Below are 20,013 nucleotides of genomic sequence, written 5' to 3'. Positions count from 1 at the left end.
AGCCTTTTCTCACCTTGTCCTCACTCAATCCCTCTCTTACGTGCCTAGATATGGGTTCCACTTAGGTAGAATAAATTAGTTTATATTTTGCGGTATTTTCTCTCTAATTGTTTGGCATGGATAGGAGTTTAGAGACAAGGGTTATCTGGATTTGAGAAATTCTATGATGAAGTGGTGTACAAATATGTACTCGTCATCCAATCCTTATTTGATCCAACAGCAGCGCCCTTTTTGAGAAACTATTGTTGGATCGAATACCATGGGTGGTACTTGCATTGTACTACCTTTATGTGTTTTTATGCCCTTTCATCATATAATTTCTCATCTATCTCATCTAGACTGGCCTAGGTAGGAGTTTTAGAGAAAGTGGTCAATTGGGGTTTCTATAAAGAACATGTAAATAGCCTTTTTTGAATCAATGAAGAAACTTGTTTCATAAAGTGTGTCTTTGTGATCCTTCAATTGAAGTGTGTTAAGAGGCTGATCTTCTCTCTAAGAAGATCAATCACGTTGCAAACTGATTTGTGTTCGTAACATTTGCTATCAGAGCAATTGATCTTACGAATCTTGCGCCATAACTGCATCTTGGGAGATTTTGGATTCCATACATGACGATTTTCAAAAGATCAGAGTAATTTGTTATGGAATTGATGAAAGGGCATCGATGGTTTACTGAAGGCTTGAACAAAATCAGCATAGCGATTAAGGAAATGTGCAAAGATGGAGAAAAGCAAAATTTTGAAAATGTTGATGTTTGGGTAAAGAAAGTGCAAGAATTGATGGCGACAAGGATGGGTTAGTTGAGCATAAACATATTTATTTTGTTCAACTATTCAATCATTCTGTCATTTCGATGTTGCTCCATGAAAAATCGTATTTCTTTTCAACTTGGATCACTACGAATTTTGGAGGCAGGGCTCGAATGATCACGACTACTATTTTTGAAAAACATGAAAGGCTGATGTCAACTATGTTTTTCAACAAGATTATACCCGATAAGATCTAGACCCGATGGAATAAATTATTTTCTTCAATAATCCAACTTTGAGGACAAGGTTGATTTCAAGGGGGTGGAATGTTACATTATTGTTACATGCCTAGGTCCCACTTAGGTAGAATAAATTAGTTAATATTTTGTGGTATTTTCTCGCTAGTTGTTTGGCATGGATATGAATCTTAGAGATAAGGGTTGTCTAGATTGGCTTGGGTAGGAGCTTTAGAGGAAGTGGTCAAGTGGGTTTTCTATAAATAACATGTAAGTAGTTTTTTTTTTTTTTTTTTGAAAAGATGAAGTAACTTGTTGCAGAAAGTCTGTCTTTGTGCACAAAGGAGGATTGATCCTTCTCTCGAAGTGGGTCAAGAGGCTGATCTTCCATCTACGAAGATCGGGCTCGTAACATTCTCTGAGGCCTCTCCCTCTCCGGCCTTCCCACGCTATTAAATAAGCTAATATTCCATGGGGAAAAAATACATGGCTGCCAAACATGACCTAAACGTAATTTTGAGTACATTAATCAGTTTTGGACTCAATCAATTCTTAAAATTCAAAACAAATATGACCTAACCAAAATTGAGAATGTTAGAATATATAGCTGAACGGATAGTAAGCCGTATTTATTATTCAAATTGAATACACCATAATTTCATTAAAAACTACGTTTACAGGGATGTGGTTCCAAAAATATAGAATATAGATTCTAGCAAGTCTATATGCATTCAATTCTCCAAAGAAAACATCTATGAAACTAATAAGAACCAATGCATTCAATTCTCCAAAGAAGACATATATATGAAACTGACAAAAACCATTAAGTGTAGTGCAGAACTTAAAACTAGAGAATGCATTAAAATCATGTAAGTTAAATATAATTCTAATATAATCATAAATAACTTTATTATTAGATTTTCTGAAATATTTTTATTGTAAAAACCATAATCTCATTAAAAAATCTATTTCCAGAGATGAAATTCTGATTTTCAGATCTTGAATTCAGTACCCGTCATCATCCCCCTAAAATTTCACTTTTAATTAGCTTTATCACAGCTGTAGCAATACTCAAGATGCTATCAACATCCAATTAGAAAAATATGAAGCAAAGTGAGTAGTGTCATTATAAAAATATGGCAGTGCAGATATCAATCCCCATTTTCTTGTACCCAACTCCTTTGAAATATTCTTGAGTAATAGTATATCAAGTATCAAAACCCCTTAGAGGTCTTCACCAATTTAAAATTCACCCAAGATTAAGAAGGAAACTTCAAAGAAAGAAGTTTCTTAAATGACAATATAGATTCTATTGAGAGTTTATCACTTTCAAATATTACCAGAAAAAAGGAAAAGTTTCAACCATAATCTTTAGTCCTGAGAAGCTTAAAATAACAAACAAACAACCCAAATCCAAAAGTTATAAAGTTTAAGGACATAAAATAAATGATTCCATTACTTAAGTGACCCAGTTGCATGTCCTGCAATTCTTTGTACTCTCAACCTTAATGGATACGCCAGCCATCCAGTTAGAGTAGTTAAGCTTGAAGAACATCTTTGTGTTTAAAGAAAAGAAAAGTTACCTTCATGCTACTCCCCAGATGTTTATATCAGTATTAAGGCTTCTAGTTGGATGTGGGCTGTGAACCATGCTGACCTGTATGGCAAGAAGTCGGACCTGGGTTTTGGCTTTCACTCGGACTGTTCTCGGCATCTCCATGCATGCCTGAAGTAGTTGGAATGGCTGAATGGATCGAAGATTCAGGATTCGATCTCCTTTGAGGCTCATTGTCAGTGTTCGGTATGAAACTTCCCACACAAAGCTGGTAAAATAACCAAAGCCACAATTTTATGCTAAGATAGATATAGCATTGATATATGGTAACTACGATATGGTCAAAGCCACAATTTTATGCTAAGATAGATATCAGTGTAATGTCCATATAGCATTGGTATAGGCAATTAGTGTGGGGTGGTCGCATATGTTGTGAGTAGACTTGTGTCATCTTATTTACAACAATCTCCCCTTGAATTATATGCATATGCATCCCCTTATTGAGGGTGAGTTATAGATAAAATCACAGTTATTTCTGTCATCTAGAAAAATAACCGAACAAGTAAATTAAGAATAACAGAAGAATCCTTATCCCGTGCTTGGGTACTAAAGTTTTTGAAGGATCTAGATATCAAAGTTAGGTAACTTATATGAGGGCGAGGTTTTTGAGCTCTAGCTCAGCCTGAGCTAGAGCTCTATAAATACACCTTCTCCATGTTGTTTGACTCATCAAACCCATACATTCCTTAGAACCTAACATAGATAGGGTGTTCCTAAGAAACCATCTCCATACTAACATCCTAACCATTCAATCTATGGAAGCTCATTTTCAAGCCATCCATTTTAAACCTCCACAAATCAACACACCATGATGATCCTATGGAGATGATTCCTCTAGGACACCCTACCTATGTAAGGTTCTATGGAATGAATAGGTTCGATGAGTCAGACAACTATGGGAGATGGGGTTTTTGAGCTCGAGCTCACAAAAACCTTTTCCTAAACTTAAATATCTATCTATATATAATAAGGAGGAAGGGCTGTTTCACTGTTCACGATGACGTGGCAAGCCTCCCCTTCCTCCTCAAGTCTACCTGGCACAAAATATTCCAACGTGGCATTGCAATTTTCACAAGTCGAATTTCGTTTTTCCCCGTAATTTTTTGTCGCCTCCTACTTAAATAGCGGCTTTTCGTTCTCTATATAAACTACCATACATTTCTATTTAATTCAATAAGTTAACTCCCTTCAATTTTCCCTTCCCAAGTTCCCAACTTTACACAGATTCTTTTCAAAACACCTTCCCTCTGTAATCACCTTCCAAACCACACGATCCCAAAAGCATGTTGCCATTAATTACCCATCAGCATATGCGTATAGGTGTGAAAGGATAACGTTCCAAATCACATTCAATGCTATACTTTTCATTCAATGCATATAATGTTGAAGAGGCACACACTGAAGGAACGAATGGACATCTGTGCAGGATGAAAATATTGATTTTGTTAATGACTTCCTTTTCCATAAATATCTTTTTGCAGTGCATCAACCCTTTTTCTTAAAATTCTTTGGTTCTATTTGAATAGGGATTTCCTAGACAATTTCGCGGAAAGTCATTCTGTCCCTCTACTCTGTCTCAATTTCTATTGTCACGTTTGTTTTAACATCAACTGAGTTTATGTTTCTGGATTTTTTACACTGATGGGTTTTGTTATTGCATGTTTGCATGCTTAGATTAAGCAAGCACACACGCTGACTATAACATTGGCCATGATCTTTTTGGATTTTGAGTCCAAAAAGCTGATTACTGGTCTCAAAATTAAGGCATTCACATATTGTCCTAACCAATTTGGATTTTTCGTCAAAAAAGCTGATAACTGGTCTCAAAATTAAGGCCCTGTTTGTTTTGGGTTTTGTGAACCAAATGTATTTTCAACACTGTTTATTGGACTCTAAATTTCGTACAAGTTTGATTCCATTAATCAATTTTGCTTTTGATGATTTTCCATTCAGTCTTTTTAATATATACAAGTGTTAGAGAATAAAAGAAAAATAACGCCTTTCTCTAATAGCTCTCTAATAGCTTAAGCTATTGGAGAAGTTTGGTTAGTTAACATGGTATCAGAGCCAAAGGTCTCGAGTTCAAACCTCCAGGATAGCGAAAATCCACATGCAATGGTCAGCCCAAAGTGGGACCACATGTGCCACGTGTTTGCCAAGTGGGCCACACGTGCGGGGGAGTGTTAAAGTATAAAAGAAAAATAACGCCTTTCTGGATTTTTCGTCCAAAAAGCTGATAACTGGTCTCAAGATTAAGGCCCTGTTTGTTTTGGGTTTTGTGAACCAAATGTATTTCCAACACTGTTTATTGGACTCTAAATCTCGTACAAGTTTGATTGCATTAATCAATTTTGCTTTTGGTGATTTTCCATTTAGTCTTTTTAATATATACAAGAATAGTAATTCAATAATGTATTGCACTCTTTATTTTTTACTTTTCTGTTTGTTTTTCAATCTAAATTAGCATTCAGCTAAATTAGTATTCAAAGCAAACTTGATTCCAAATTTTGAATTTTCTGGAAAATCATAATTTAAGAAAATATAATCTAATCCTATCAATGGCTATCTATGGAGAGTTTTAAGGGATGTGGGTTATTTAGGAATGTTATAGGAAGTTCCATATTTCATTGAGATAAGATTGAGTTGGGAATTTTAGCCAATGAGAGCTAGGTTTTAGAGTTTAAAAAGAGAGAGAGCGAGATAAAGTTGGAGAAAATTTGGGATATGGATAGATTAGAGATTTTGTTGGAGGTTTGATTGAAGATTAAAACTGCCAATTCTTTTACTGCTACTAATTTCTATTTAAGAGAGATTTTAAGAGATTATTTAATTAGGGTTGCTATTTATTTTGGGAGAAGTTTTAGGAATTTTATTAGATTAGTATTTGAAAGTCTTTATTTTATGATTTGGAAATGTGTGAGAGGAAGAGAATTTTTAGGTGTTACTAATAATGGGAGGGTAATGTTTATTGTCTTCTTTGGTTTCATTTCCTAATTTTTGGATGGTTTTGGAGGGTTAGGATTAGGATTAAATTTTCTAGCTTCATGCCTAATAAGCAGTTTTTAACTTTTGTTTTTGCTACTGATATGCAAAGTTTGCCTAATGTAGGTGCAGGTTTACATAGCATCTCAGGTTGGGAATGACTTGGAAACAACAATGACTATTACTTATAGGCAGGCACCAATTGGAATTTGCATGATGCAATTGGATTGGTATCTACCGACATAGACTTCCAAATTGGTCATTTTTTTCTTTTTATTGGGCATTGATGGATCAATTTAGGCCTATTTTTTTCGTTCTCCTTTATTTCTCAGTTTCTAATATTATGTAAGTACTGCTGCATTTGTTCGTTTTCCCGTGCATCCCACGGGTTTCCTAAGTAGTGTTGATATATGAGATTAGTCCTCACTAGTGTTGATATATGAGATTAGTTCAATACTTAGGCTCATAGTTAGCTTTTTCTTTCCCTTGACATCTAAAAGGAGTAGGTAAGATGACATGGGTCAATCCAAGAACTGGATACGGAGATAAAATAACTCTAAATCTAAACAAACGATTAAATACATGACTCTGAAAAGCACGTTCAACAGAGGTAATGCTAAAATGTATCTAAGATTCAAGGGCCAATTAATGTAATGAATCGAGTTCTTACTTGGATTGGACTAGCAGCCATTAATAAGCCTACAACTCCACCACTGACCACATGACCATCATGGCCTGTGAGTGTAATTCTAACTTCACCAGTCCTGTCATGTACCCCACCATTATTAGAAGGTACGAAGGTGCCGGATAAATTCAATAACTCAAAGCGGCCCTGCATGAAAATGTATTAAACAGCTCAGGTCTCAAAGACAGGACATCCATGGCAAGGAAAGAAGCAATTCATACACAAATGTAAAAGGAGGATAGTAGAAATCGACAAATAATAAAAGGGTAAAATTGGAACCCATGGATTCTAAAGGTATCCATAATTAAATCATCGATAATAGGCAAACAAGAAGAAAAATAAGCCATTCTACATCATTATAACTTATAAGCTCTGGAGATATACAAACATTAAAAAAAAAAGTTAAAAACAAAACCAGAATACTTTGTGCATGCGAGTCATTCAAAGAAATAAACCTGTAAACAATCTCATGGGAATTCAAAGATAGCAATAGATTCTATCCATACCTCATATGTTATAGTACTGCCAGAAGAATTGGGTCGGCGTATAGTAACATTAGAAACATCACCAATGGCAGAGATGATGCAAACGGCACGAGAACCATTACGAGAGAATGAATGTATCCTTCGCACAACATCCTACAAGCAACAAAAGAGATTTAGTCATGATACCCTCCATATCAAAACACTATTAACATCAATTTTACCAGTAGTTACAGAACAAGGGATGGGTAAAATATGACAAACATCAATATATATGACCGCAAAGTAGACAAATTTCATCCTATCCTAACAAAGAAAAAAATTGAAAAGGCAAATGTCCACGTGCATTTTCAATTTCTTACCTCCCCTGGTGCTATTGTCACGGTGTGCGGCGTGAAATCTCTCCCTGTTATGTATGCAAGCAGAGCAAAAGTCTATAGTCAGTTAAAAGTCTTTTATGAAAATAACAAAAAGAATAAAAAAATCATCATCTCAATCTAATCATACTAAACTCTCTACTCAAACATTAAGGTATGCAAGCATTAAAAATCTCTCCCTGTTATGTATGCAAGCATTAAGGTCCAAGATCTACCAAATCAAATTCACCCACAAGCAGACTGATTCACCAAAAATTTCATTTCTAACACTAACCAACGGAGAAATTCATCAAATTACCCCGTTTTCCATTTTTTTATACTATGATATAACAGAAACAAAACAAATAAAGAACAAAATCTACCACAATCTAGATTCTTCACACTAATCACCACTCTAATAACTAACATTTTTCTTGACAGAATGCGACGATTTCCCAAACTAAAATCATACTACATAACATACATTCATTTTTACCATCAAATAAAAGAAATCATAATCCATATAAAGCATCCAATTCAAATTAGAAAATGACCATATTTTCCATTTTTTTTACTATGATATAACAGTGTGACCGTAAAATCCCTACCAAGTTGAAGGGAAAGTTTTATAAGACAGCTGTAAGGCCAGCCATGCTGGACGGCTTAGAATGTTGGGCCACCAAAAAGCAGCATGTGCATAAGATGAGTTTAGCGGAGATGCGAACGCTTAGATGGATGTGCGGCCACACAAGGTTAGATAGAATTAAAAATAAAAACATTCGTAAAAAGGTAGGGGTGGCACCAGTTGAGGAAAAATGAGAGAGCACCGCTTAAGATGGTTTGGACATATCCAACGTAGACCTTTGGATGCTCCGGTGAGAAGAGGCGACTTGTGCCAAATTGATGGAGTAAAAAGAGGTAGAGGCAGCCCGAAAACAACTTGGGTAGAAACAGTGAGGAAAGACTTGATAGCTAGGAACACAACAGAGTACATGACCTTGGATAGGATAGAATGGAAGAAAATGATCCACGTAGAAGAGAACCCAACTAGAGCCGGGTAGATTTCTTTCACCTTCTTTATGAAATTTTTCTAAAGGATTCATTTAGCCGACCCCAACTAGTTTGGGACAAAGGCTTTGTTGAATTGAGTTGACTATACTATGATATAACATAAACAAAATAAATAAAGAACAAAATATACCACAATCTAGATTCTTCACACTAAACCCCACTCTATTAACTAATATTTTTCTTGACAGAGCGCGACAATTTCTCAAACTAAAATCATACTACATAACCTATAATTATTTCCACCATCAAATAAAAGAAATCAGATTCCATATAAAGCATCCAATTGAAAGTAGAAATCACATCATTTTCTTTCTATTCAATCTTGATAAAAGAAATCAGAATCCTTACAAAGCATCAAGTTCAAATTAAAAATCTGATCATTCTCTTTCAATCTCGATAAAAGAAACCAGAATCCATATAAAGCATCCAATTCAAACTAGAAATCAGATCATTTTATTTCGATTCAATTTTGATAAAAGAAATCTGAATCCACATAAAGCATCCAATTCAAATAAGAAATCAGATCGTTTTCTTTCGATCTCGATCTCGATCTCAATAAAATACAAACTAGAAATTAGATCATTTTCTTTCGATTCATTCAAGAAAAAAGAAATTTGAATTCATATGAGGCATTCAATTCAAACTACAAGTCAGATCATTTTCTTTCGATTCTCTTGATAAAAAGAAATCAGAATCCATATAAGGCATTCAATTTAATCTTGATAAAAGAATTCAGAATCCATGTAAGCCATGCAATTCAAGTTAGAAAGTAGATCATTTTCTTTCGATTCAATCTTGATAAAATAAATCTGAATCCATATAAAATATCCATTTAAAATTAAAAATCAGATAATTTTCTTTCTATTCAATACTGGCAACTGACCTTGCCCTTGTTGACCTTCTCCAGCCAGGCGTTGCCATTTTCCGAATCCCGGCGGCTGCCCTCTATGCCGCTTTGCAGGAGAACTCAAAGGAGGAGGAGAGAATGCCGAAGAACTCGCTAATGGAACGCTCCCTTCTGGCTTAAATTTCCTTGGCCTCCCTCTTTTTCTCCTCCCTGAGCCTCTCCCCATGCTTGTTCCCATTCCCATATTCATCACTTGCTGTGGCAACCCCCCATCGACCGCTTCGGCCGTTGGCAATGGAGATTCAGTTGGATTCACTGGAGTGGTTGAAAATAGACCATCTCTGATCGCCATGCTCGATGTATACGAAACAAATATCAGTAATGGTAGAATCCTTTGGTCTGGTATGGATGGCAAAAAAGAAAAAGCCTACTACTGCAAGAACAAGACCACCATTCTGTCTTTGTGGGTTTTTTTAAGTAGGAGGTTTATGTGAGAAATACGGGTGAAGGTGGTGATTATCATGTCCATCAATGGAGAAATTTGCTTTTTACAATGTTTGGTCTATATTATAAGAGAATTACGAGAGTACCCCTTGAAGTGAAATGACAAAATTGCCCATTTATATTAAAAAACTACCCATTTTGGTTTTTCACTATATTCAAATCTAATATGTATTAGATTTAGATATATGCCTTACTTCTCTTCCTTATTAGATTTAGATATGCTTTACTTCTCTCTTTTTCTTTTTTTTGTTATTATCATATTTCTAGTTGCCAATTAGCTAAAATAACCAAAATTAAGCAAGAGGAGGAATTCTAATTAATGACATTGATGGGATTTATGAAAATGTCGAGGATAATTTTGTATATTATTGGAGATGGTCCAATAAGTCCTACCAATGGGGGAGAGCAAAATTAAGTACTTGCCTTTTATAAACAAATTCATCGCTATTTCTTTTTTGATATTATGATACAAATTAAGGGTAAATGTGTACTTGAAAACAACGAACGCGTATCCAAAACTTATTTTCTTGCCGAAAAATATTGCTTCGTATCAATTTACATCGCGAATCTTGAGATAACCTTCCATGAATGGGCAAGCGAGGGCTACTATAAAGATTTTGTAATAAGAAAAAGGGAAATGATGTTTCCACCCTATTTTTGTTTTCCTGAAAATGAAGGAGATACAGGGTTGAGGGGAGGGGTCCAATCGAAGCCGCAAATTGGCGATCGGCTGCAATCCAATGGCCAGATAATCATTACGTGTTTGGGGGGGGGGGGGGGGGGTTGCTAAAGCCACAGCCACTCCTCCTTCCTTGAAAAATTTCAAAGCATTAGGGGTGCGTTTGGATTGCTGGAGTCGGTTTCAGTGTCACATTCCAATCTAATTCCAATTCCCCTATAAACGGAATAACGATTCCAATTCCAGTGTTTATAAGCACTCGAATTCATCTAGGGGATCAATCATGATTTCTGATTCTAGCATTTGACACCTTCTATACTAACGTCGGAATGGAATCAAATTTTCAAAAATATTTCATAATATCCTACTCAATATGACTAGACAGGAGGCGGGACGAAGATGTAGTAAATATGACTGGATAGGAGATACCTAAGAGGGATATCTTTTGCTATCTTGGTTCAATTCTATATAGGGAAGGAGAGATTGAAGAGGATGTTAACCATAGAATAAGAGCAAGTTGGTTAAAGTGAAAGCTTGCCTCAAGAGTTCAGTGCAACCGTAAAATCCCTACGAAGTTAAAGGGAAAGTTTTATAAGACAATTGTGAGGCCAATCATGCTGTACGGCTCAGAATGTTGGGCCACCAAGAAGCAGCATGTGCATAAGATGAGTGTAGAGGAGATGCGAATGCTTAGATGGATGTGTGGCCACACAAGGTTAGATAGAATTAAAAATGAAGACATTTGTACAAAGGTGGGGGTGGCACCAATTGAGGAGAAGATGAGAGAGCACCGCTTAAGATGGTTTGGACATATCCAACACAGACCTTTGGATGCTCAGGTGAGAAGAGGTGACTCGTGCCAAATTGATGGAGTAAAAAGAGGTAGGGGCAGACCGAATACAACTTGGGTAGAAATAGTGAGGAAAGACTTGATAGCTAGGAACATAACAGAGAACATGACCTTGCATAGGATAGAATGGAAGAAAATGATCCACGTAGAAGAACCCAACTAGAGCCGGGTAGATTCTTTTCACCTTCTTCATGAAATTTTTCTGAAGGATTCATTTAGCCGACCCCAACTAGTTTGGGACAAAGGCTTTGTTGAGTAGAATATCTTACTCAATAAGATATTTTTTTCCTAAAATGTAAAACAATATATACTATTAAGACATTGACACCATAGAAATGTCGTTGCTAAGATAACAAAAGCATATCCGTTATAGTAATCTCACTCTAATAGCAATTTAAAGGTCATACCCATGGCCAGGCGTTAAAACACACATGCCATATGCAACAACAACATGCTTGATCATCACATTTTTCAGGACTAATGACATTTTGGTCATTTTCATGACTAGTCAACTCAGTTTTACCCGATTGGTGTATTTTGATCATTTTTTATGGAGTGTGGGTGGAGAGGAAGATTTTTTGTTATTACTGCTATTTATACAAGTGAAGTAGCAAATTTGCAATGTAATGGGGCCGCTACAATTTGAGTTCCAAATTAATTTGCATTTAGACTACTAATTAAGAGAATGTTTGCAATATATTAATACAATATAAAGCTAGCGCTCCAATAACTAATGCTCCATAAATCTATAATCTCTTATATCTTTTTGTCCTGACCAAGAACCTGCACGACAAGCTTTGTTCCTTTATTCCTATACTGATAATTTATATTGGGAAGTGATATATGCCCCCCCTTTTGATTACTTGGGACACCGAGCAGTGTACGTGTCATTGATACACTGCTGCCGGTGTCCCAAGTAATCAGAAGGGGTGCATATATCACTTCCCTTTATACTCTTTTATTACTAATACCTAATATAAAAAAACTAGTGATATAAGATATAAGAGAGTATCTTGTTAGAAACAGTGTCCAGAGTATATACTATACAATATAGGAAACAATCTTCAATCACTTCAATGAAATCCGTTAGTAGTGTTGCAACAGTCATGGGCTCGAATACCATGTGAAATCACCAATTACTTCACAAGCTTAAGCTATTGGAGTCCGTGTCATTTAATCATTTATACTTCAACATTCAACACACTTAAAAATGCTCGTCATGTCATTCCATATCTAAGAATTTCATAGTGCAGGCTATAAGAGGCAGGTGAGGTTGGATTAGAAGTTGAAACCCAACCCAAGACCCAGGTTATTTTGGGTCAGCCCAAGTTTCAGCTTAAAGAATGGCCCAAGTTCCCACTTATGCTTCCTTGTTTATAAATAAATAATACATTCTCTCCGTCTATTTCGCCTGCGGCTATTTGACCCCGATCTCATTTTTTTACTTTTATTTTATTACTCGTCATTCATTGACTCTCGTTGCCATATCCCCTATCCCATTTTTCCGTCAACTTTTACTTATCTTTCATTGACTCTCTACAGTACGCTTATCTCACCTTCCTAAAAACACAAACTTTCAAAACCCTCTTTCCCATTATCTTCTTCTCTCTCCCATTTTCTTCACATCTTCGTCTTTTATGGAGTCGTGGTTGAACAACTCACTTCAAATTGCATCCCAAAACTCGTTCCATCGAAAATGTTGGCGTCTTGGTAATCTTTTTTCCATCCTATCTTAAACTCCCCAGATCCATCCGTACGAGTTTTAGGGTTAGGGTTAGGGTTAGGGTTAGGGTTTCTGCTTTATCTTTTAGAGCAGAGATGGTGAATGAGTCGTGGTTTAGTCGTCTATGGGGTCGTAGATCGTCTTCTTCTGCGGAGGCTGAGAAGGCTACGATCGGGGTTTTGGCGTTTGAAATCGGGAGCTTGATGTCGAAGATCGTACACCTCTGGAATTCTCTGAGTGATGAACAAGTGGTCCTGCTCAGAGATGAGATCTTGAATTCGGAGGGCGTAAAAAAACTCGTCTCGGAAGATGAGGATTTCCTCCTAGGGTTAGCTCTAGCAGAGATGATTGACGGTCTAGGGTTTGCCGCACGATCCGTTGTACGGCTTGGGAAGCGGTGTTCAAACCCTGTGTTGCAGGGTTTGGATCATGTGTTTGAAGATCTGATCAAAGGCGAGCGCGGTGGTGATGGTTGGGAGTTTAATTGGAAGAAGATGAGGATAAAGGTTAAGAAGATGGAGAGATTTGTTTCGGCTAGTGCGAATTTGTACCAGGAGATGGAGGTTTTAGTTGAGTTAGAACAGTCTTTGAAGAGAATGCGTGAGAGCTGTGATAATCTAAGTAGGGAGAATTTGGTTGAGTTTCAGAGGAAGGTTGTGTGGCAGAGGCAGGAGGTGAAGTATATTAGAGAAAATTCGTTGTGGAATCGGAGTTATGATTATGTGGTTCGGATTTTGGTGAGATCACTATTCACGATATTTGGAAGGATCAAGTATGTTTTTGGTATTGGGGGAAATGGTAGTGAGTCTAGAATTCTGAATCATCTTCCTCGTAGTCAGTCTATTTCTGTGTTGGCTCAATCATCAGTTCATCCATCGGAGATTAGCAATTTCGGGAAATTCACTTCGGGCCCTCTGGGAGGATCCGTTACGAAATCGGGGCCTCTTCCTATGAATGGAAGAAGATCTGTTACGAAATCCGGCCCTATTTTAATGAACAGTGGACAATTGCGATCGAAACCCAAGTGGTCGGCTCGTGGGGTACCTTTCGTAGGATGCATGACAGGCAGTGGGATTGAGACCCAGGAGTTAACGACCTACACACCAGTTGAACGTGGGTATTCGAGGTCGAATGGTGTTGTTTCAGGAGTTGTTAATAGAATGGAAGAGTCCAATGTCGAAACTTTTGTTGATGGGAGTAGTATTCTCAATGGGAATCTAGCATCCCTCTTTAGTTCAAAAAGGAGGTTGTTCTTTAATGCTCCTCCATTGACTCTTGGAGCTGCCGCTTTAGCTCCACTCTACGCAAACATTATCATCATAATCGAGAAGTTGGTGTCGTGTCCCCACCTGATTGCTCCCGACACAAGAGACGACCTGTACAATATGCTACCCACGAGTATAAGAGCGGCCCTGAGGGCACGTCTTAAGTCCTACACTAAGAATTTGGCCTCTTCTGTTTACGACGCCAGTCTTGCGGCGGATTGGAATGATGCCTTGGAAAGAATACTTAAATGGTTAGCTCCACTGGCTCATAACATGATAAGGTGGCAGTCTGAGAGGAATTTCGAACAGCAGCACTTGGTTTCAAAGACAAATGTGCTTCTTTTGCAAACCCTTTTCTTTGCGAATCAGACAAAGACGGAAGCAGTGATTACTGAGCTTCTTGTTGGCCTGAATTACCTCTGTAGGATCCATGGAGAATTTAATCCAAAAACTTTGTTGGAAGCCACAAGCAGCTTAGAATTTGATGATTACTTGGAGGGAAATGTATGACCTCTGTATCTTCTTAGAGTTGATGCCTAAGAATCATCTGGCTAGTGTTTCTATCTATCTATTTGAGACTTTAGGAGTGTTTAGATGGGGCGATTCATGAGGATGGCTCGTGAGGATTGACCAGGCAGCAATGGTGTATTTCTTGGATATAGTTGTGGAATCTGAGCTGTCTGCTTGGTCAAGGGAGATGTGTAGCTTTTAGTTCGTTTGAATTCTTTAATACCGAGGAGCATTTCCAATTCCAGCAGTTCAGGTACTAGTTGAGCATCTGATTTTTTTTCCTTTTTAATGAACTGCAGCTCGTGGCCATTGAATTGGCCGTTCGTGCCATTTCACTGTATAAGACATTTTGTCACTTCACCATTAAACTCGCCACGGCCCTTCGATTGGTGTATGTTCATATTTCCACATTATGTGTAAAATTTATCATATGAAAGCTTTCCTATAGGTAATTTGACAGTTTTTGTTTTGTATATCTTCTATATTACTCATATTTATGGATGTTTTCATGGTTCCAATTCTAAATGTTGGTTGAAGCAGGCATGAAATGACCGACAGGTTTGTATTTCGGTAACATTCCTATCATGTCATGTTAGCCAAAACACTACCACTTCAATATGAAAATTACAGAACTTCGGTAAGCGTGCTGAAATTTTGACCAAAGTGTATAAAGAAGCTTGAGTTTTCACATTTTTTATGCGTAAGTGCTTTTTTTCCTTGTTTATTTTTTATGCAAATGCATTATTAATTATTGATTTGATGCATTTGCAGATGGATTAGTGCATGAAAAATCATTTTTCATGGTTTTATGTATATATTTTTTAAATTGGAAAAAATATTTTCAAATAAAAACTAATCATATATACATGCTAGCTTTTAATTTTATTATATGAATTCCTACTCGATTTACCGATTGAAGGAGTCAGATTTTTTTTATTTCGAAAATCAATTATTTTATTTTATTTTTGTTAAAAACAGGAAAAAAACTATTTTTTTTAGAAACTTATCATATGTACATGTTAGCTTTGTTTTTTTACATGTGAATTATTCTTTCCCGGTCTATTGATTAATGGAGTCATTTGTTTTTTTATTTTAAACATTAATTATTTTATTTAATAAAATTTTAATTTGTTATCATTATATTGTACTTTCTTTATGAAATTAGTGAATGCATTTATTTTTTCTTATATTTTATATTTACTTGAAGCACTTGAATATGTGGTTGTACACATTTTTAGTTTAGAATAGACCTTATTGTTCCAAACATACGTGACAACACATGTCACTAGGTGTTTGATCTTGTTAAACGGTTATAGATAGTTGTCGTATATGATGATTTTTAAATGTATATTTGCCCTTATTCTATCATTTCTTGAAGTTCTATCTTAAATATCCATCATTTGCACTCATTTCCATTAACTTTCGTGATTTATAGGATTTCTACAAAAATCTATGACTGAAACCTAATGTTTTCATTTCCATGGTGACCGACATGCATACTGAAACCAATATTCAAAACTTTGGATGTATTGTGTGTGTTATGTGATTTAGCAAATGAAATGGATGTGTTTAGCTTAGTAATCATAGACTGCTAAGGTCCTATTCGTTTTGATTTTGAGAATCGATTTTTAGGCCAAAACTGACTATTGGACTCAAAATTAAATGCAATCGAGTCCAATAGTCAGTTTTGATCTCAAAATTGATTCTCTAATGCTATTAAAAAATATTGGTTCTCAAAATCCAAAACGAACACGACCTTAGGATTCAGGTGTCATCAAAGTCGGGTTGATTACTCTCTGTATCTATTGTTCTAATGAGAAAATGCTAAGAACATAGGCATTGGAGATGGCCTATTAATGACTGGAGTCCATATGTAAGCCTGGCATTTTGTAGCAACTTATAGCTACTTGGTATGCACTGGTAGACACCTCATTTTGGCCCGGCTGACCTGACATTTGTCGCCCTGAGACGGGGAACCAATGATGAATGAAGCCTCTGAAATGAGCTGGGAATTGGACTTTGTAAATGGACTAAAACTTCAAAACACCAACCACTAGAAACCCTAAAATCCTTAGGTTGTTAGAACTTTTAAAAAACCTCGAGCACCTAGAAACCTAAAGTACATCTTCCATAGGCCCTTTAGAAAACTCTTGAAATCTTAATTGCCCTTGGAATTACCAAAATATCCCCTTAAAACCATAAAAAAATACCCAAAATTACCTAAATACCGTCCAAAATTACCCCCCAAAATCCCAAAACTATAGGATTAGAATCTTTTGGACCAATTGGATTGGGCATGGCCGATTGGTCGATCACCCTACCGATTGATCATTTGGATAAGCTCAAAAATTAAATCTTGATCTTATCAACTAGGGTTTACCCTACCAATTGATCATTTGGATAAGCTCAAAAATTAAATTTTGATCTTATCAACTAGGGTTTAACCCTAGTACGCCCTTAACCACTCTTGACCCTTTAAATTGGATCCTAGACTTCAAAAGACTTCAGATTGAACCTAAACCTTAGGATTTAAACCCCCTTTTGGGTCTGCAGTTTGACTCATGAATGCTCTATGATTGGGGTTTGGCATCACTAGATTCACTACTATGGTGAGTGAACCTTCATTATTTATTTCTACACTTGAGTTGGGGTAACTTTTACTCTTAAAGGCATTCTTTATGGTGCTGCTATGAGTCTTCCAACGAAAATGTTGGTTCATCTTCAAGATCTCATTCCCACTTCCAAACCTTCCTTTGCTTTCATCACCAACTATAAGATATTTAATAGCTATAAAAAATTACTTTTTATAAAAATATACATGTATAAGATCATTATTAGCTATAAAAAAATTACTTTTTTGAGCTATTAAATTAAAGGAAACTTTCCATTTTTAAGGTTTTAAATAACCTCAGAGGGCACCGAAGTATTCTCTGAATGTTAGTGTAGATACATAATTTAAATTTGTAAGTGTAATTATATAGGGATGCTCCTGTAAGAGCTCCTACTTAAAGTTTGTAAATTGTCAATTCGCTGCCCTGAAACCATAAGCTGTTCTAGCCTGTTTTGTGCAACTAATTTCATGGCACTTTTGTTTGTAGCTTGAGTATTTTTTTGTTATAATTTTGTTGTGTTCTCATATCCTTATCTTCATGTTTGTATCATGTGCTATGAATAGGTGGAGGTTTGATTCTCATCATTAGTGGGTTGGGTTGAGGAATTGCTGATATTGGGAAAAAAATTTCCCAGATGTTTTTGGTTGTTGCTTTTAGAAATGTTGAAAAGAAAAGCACTCTAGTATAGCTCTAGGAGCCTTCCACTTGCAGCTTCTCGTCTGGATTATCATGATTCCTAGGCAATTCAGCCCTCCAGTACATCCAAAAAAAAAAAAAAATGTCTTGCATTAGCCTATATTCTTTTAGTTACTGTTTTGGCAGTAACTAATGGTAGAAGCAGAAGAGGTTTCTTTGTGTTAGTGGACCTCATTTAATATATGTTTAGGTGCTGCCTATCTAACCAGTTCGGAGCTTTATTAGCCTCTTAGCATAAAATCACAGGCTGCCTTGAATGAGCAGAATTTCCAGACAAGGCCATCTACATGGTTGCATCGAAACTTATACTGTGAGGTATAGGTGTTGCTTGTAGGAAATGGCCTTCTGCAAGGTGATCCCCATCCTCTCTGTCATATCCCTTAACTCTGGAGTGACATTACGACAGGAACCCAGTGGAAACAGTGAAGCAGCGAGCTGGTTCCAGCAGAAGCAATTGGTTTGCCAGCAGAACTACACACGTTCTCCTCCCTGCTCCAAATGGCAGAACTGAAAATTGTGTCCCCTTGCATATAGTGTACCTCATCAAGTCAGTGTCTTTTAATGTTGTACATGGTGCTAGGAAAGGAATATGAGAGTATGAGGATGCAACCATAAGGTCTCCTTCACCACAGCCTGTGGATATCTCAGGCCTTTGATGCCCCTCTCTTCAGCCTTTCTGTTCCAGCTGACAAGACTGGTAAGATCGCCCTGGCCTCGCTTATCAATCCAGGTTTACAAAGAAGCTCTGTCATCTTCCATTCTATAGTGTTGGTGGTTGTCTGTGGCAGCCAACAATATTTCTTGCAACACCCAGGTAGTTAATTTAGTTAGTTCAGTGGAAGAAATCTGGAAACAATTTCAGTTGGGTACCAGGTAGAAGCTCATGAGAAAGACAAGGTGAGTGGCTTTGACACTCCCCAACTTATCTACTTCCTCTGCTATCTACAGGATCATGTCATCCACACATTTCTCCTGTGTATCTCCAGTCTGGTTGACGCACCCAGTAACAAAGAGCTCTTGTGTGTAGAGATGCCTCAGCATGCTCCAGCAGGGGTCGTATTTGGCAAGAGCCAAGGAGCCTTGTGCATAGCAGCAGAATTTCATGGTATTTGTCATGGTGCTGAGTGTTTCTTGAAAATATCCATGCAGTTTCGACTGACAAGTTCACTGTGCCTGACCATGGCTGGACGACAATGGGGTGTCAATATTAAGATCATAAGCTACGTCAAATTTCCACTCCAAGATGAAAGTTTCTCTACATCGGAGTGTGATCCATGGCTGATTTGGGGTTTTCTGGTCTGATCCATCCGGTGGCCCGTTTCTTGCTGCGGCCAAGTAGGAAACCTAATTTTTTGGATTGTCCTCTTCATTTTATTTTTTTTGAAACTTATCAGCTTTTGAAATAGGTTTGTTCCCAAAATCATCTAAATAGGTTATCTTTTATTCCCAGCCCCTCTTGTTCTTGTTGACTGATTAAGAAAATCTAAATTTTTATCATCTTTGTTCTCAAAATCATCTAAATGGGTTATCTTTTATTCCCAGCCTCTTGTGTTTTTCTTCTTTTTGATGACACAGAGTATCCCACCAAAAATTTAGGGCGGGACTATTCCCTATTGATGCGTGCAATCACCTATAAACCACGGGCATCGGGTAAGCCCGGGGGATTCAAACTGGGGGGCCTACCAACGACTTTAAGCCAAAGAGATTGTCACTGCGGAGCACACCCATGACTTTAAGCCAGAGAGCCACCCCCGTATGGGTTCCAGCTCCTCTTGTAATTATTGACTAATTAAGAAGATCTAAATTTATATTATCATTTTTCTTTACTTTTGTTATGAATAGGAAATAAATTAGGGAGATGAGCTTTTCACCCCCTGTAGGATTATGCGCCCCCCTTGTAAAAAAAATAATTTCCCATAAATTACTGTATTTGGTGTAGATGTTGTTCTGGTTCCCTGTAAGAGAAAAGAGTAGAGAACAAAAATGAGGAGAAACTGTAGATTACTGATCGCTGTCTTGTTTTTATCTTTTTACGCTCATTGCTTTGGTCTCTTTTATTTTAGAATTCTGATACCTAAATATTGTTGTATGCTCATTTTATTACTAGATTTCTGACTTCTTTATTTAGAACTTTCTAGAAGCGTGCTGAGT

General features: G+C 36.8%; 1 protein-coding gene and 1 pseudogene across 3 annotated transcripts; one reads left to right on the top strand and one right to left on the bottom strand.

The window, feature by feature from the left end:
* Positions 1 to 2,601: 2,601 nt before the first annotated feature.
* On the bottom strand, positions 2,602 to 9,375 carry LOC143880560 (AT-hook motif nuclear-localized protein 1-like; annotated as a pseudogene).
* Positions 9,376 to 12,579: 3,204 nt separating this feature from the next.
* Positions 12,580 to 19,901, top strand: LOC143881804 (protein PSK SIMULATOR 1-like). 3 transcript variants are annotated; one of them, XM_077385094.1, is made up of 3 exons: positions 12,580 to 14,807; positions 17,730 to 18,559; positions 18,811 to 19,901. In XM_077385094.1, the coding sequence occupies exon 1, from the start codon at positions 12,875 to 12,877 to the stop codon at positions 14,552 to 14,554; it is 1,680 nt and encodes a 559-aa protein (XP_077241209.1). In that variant the 5' UTR covers positions 12,580 to 12,874; the 3' UTR covers positions 14,555 to 14,807; positions 17,730 to 18,559; positions 18,811 to 19,901. The 3 variants fall into 3 exon arrangements, with proteins under 3 accessions (XP_077241209.1, XP_077241208.1, XP_077241207.1); XM_077385093.1 differs by having other exon boundaries at positions 17,730 to 18,676; XM_077385092.1 differs by having other exon boundaries at positions 17,730 to 19,901.
* The last annotated feature ends 112 nt before the right edge of the window (positions 19,902 to 20,013 follow it).

This window comes from Tasmannia lanceolata, unplaced genomic scaffold (assembly GCF_043159265.1).
Source record: "Tasmannia lanceolata isolate RefF3 unplaced genomic scaffold, GAP_Taslan_0.1 ptg000007l, whole genome shotgun sequence".
Taxonomy (NCBI): Eukaryota; Viridiplantae; Streptophyta; class Magnoliopsida; order Canellales; family Winteraceae; genus Tasmannia; species Tasmannia lanceolata.
The sequence above is the reverse complement of the archived record's forward strand: the minus strand, read 5'-3'. Positions and strand labels throughout refer to the sequence as shown.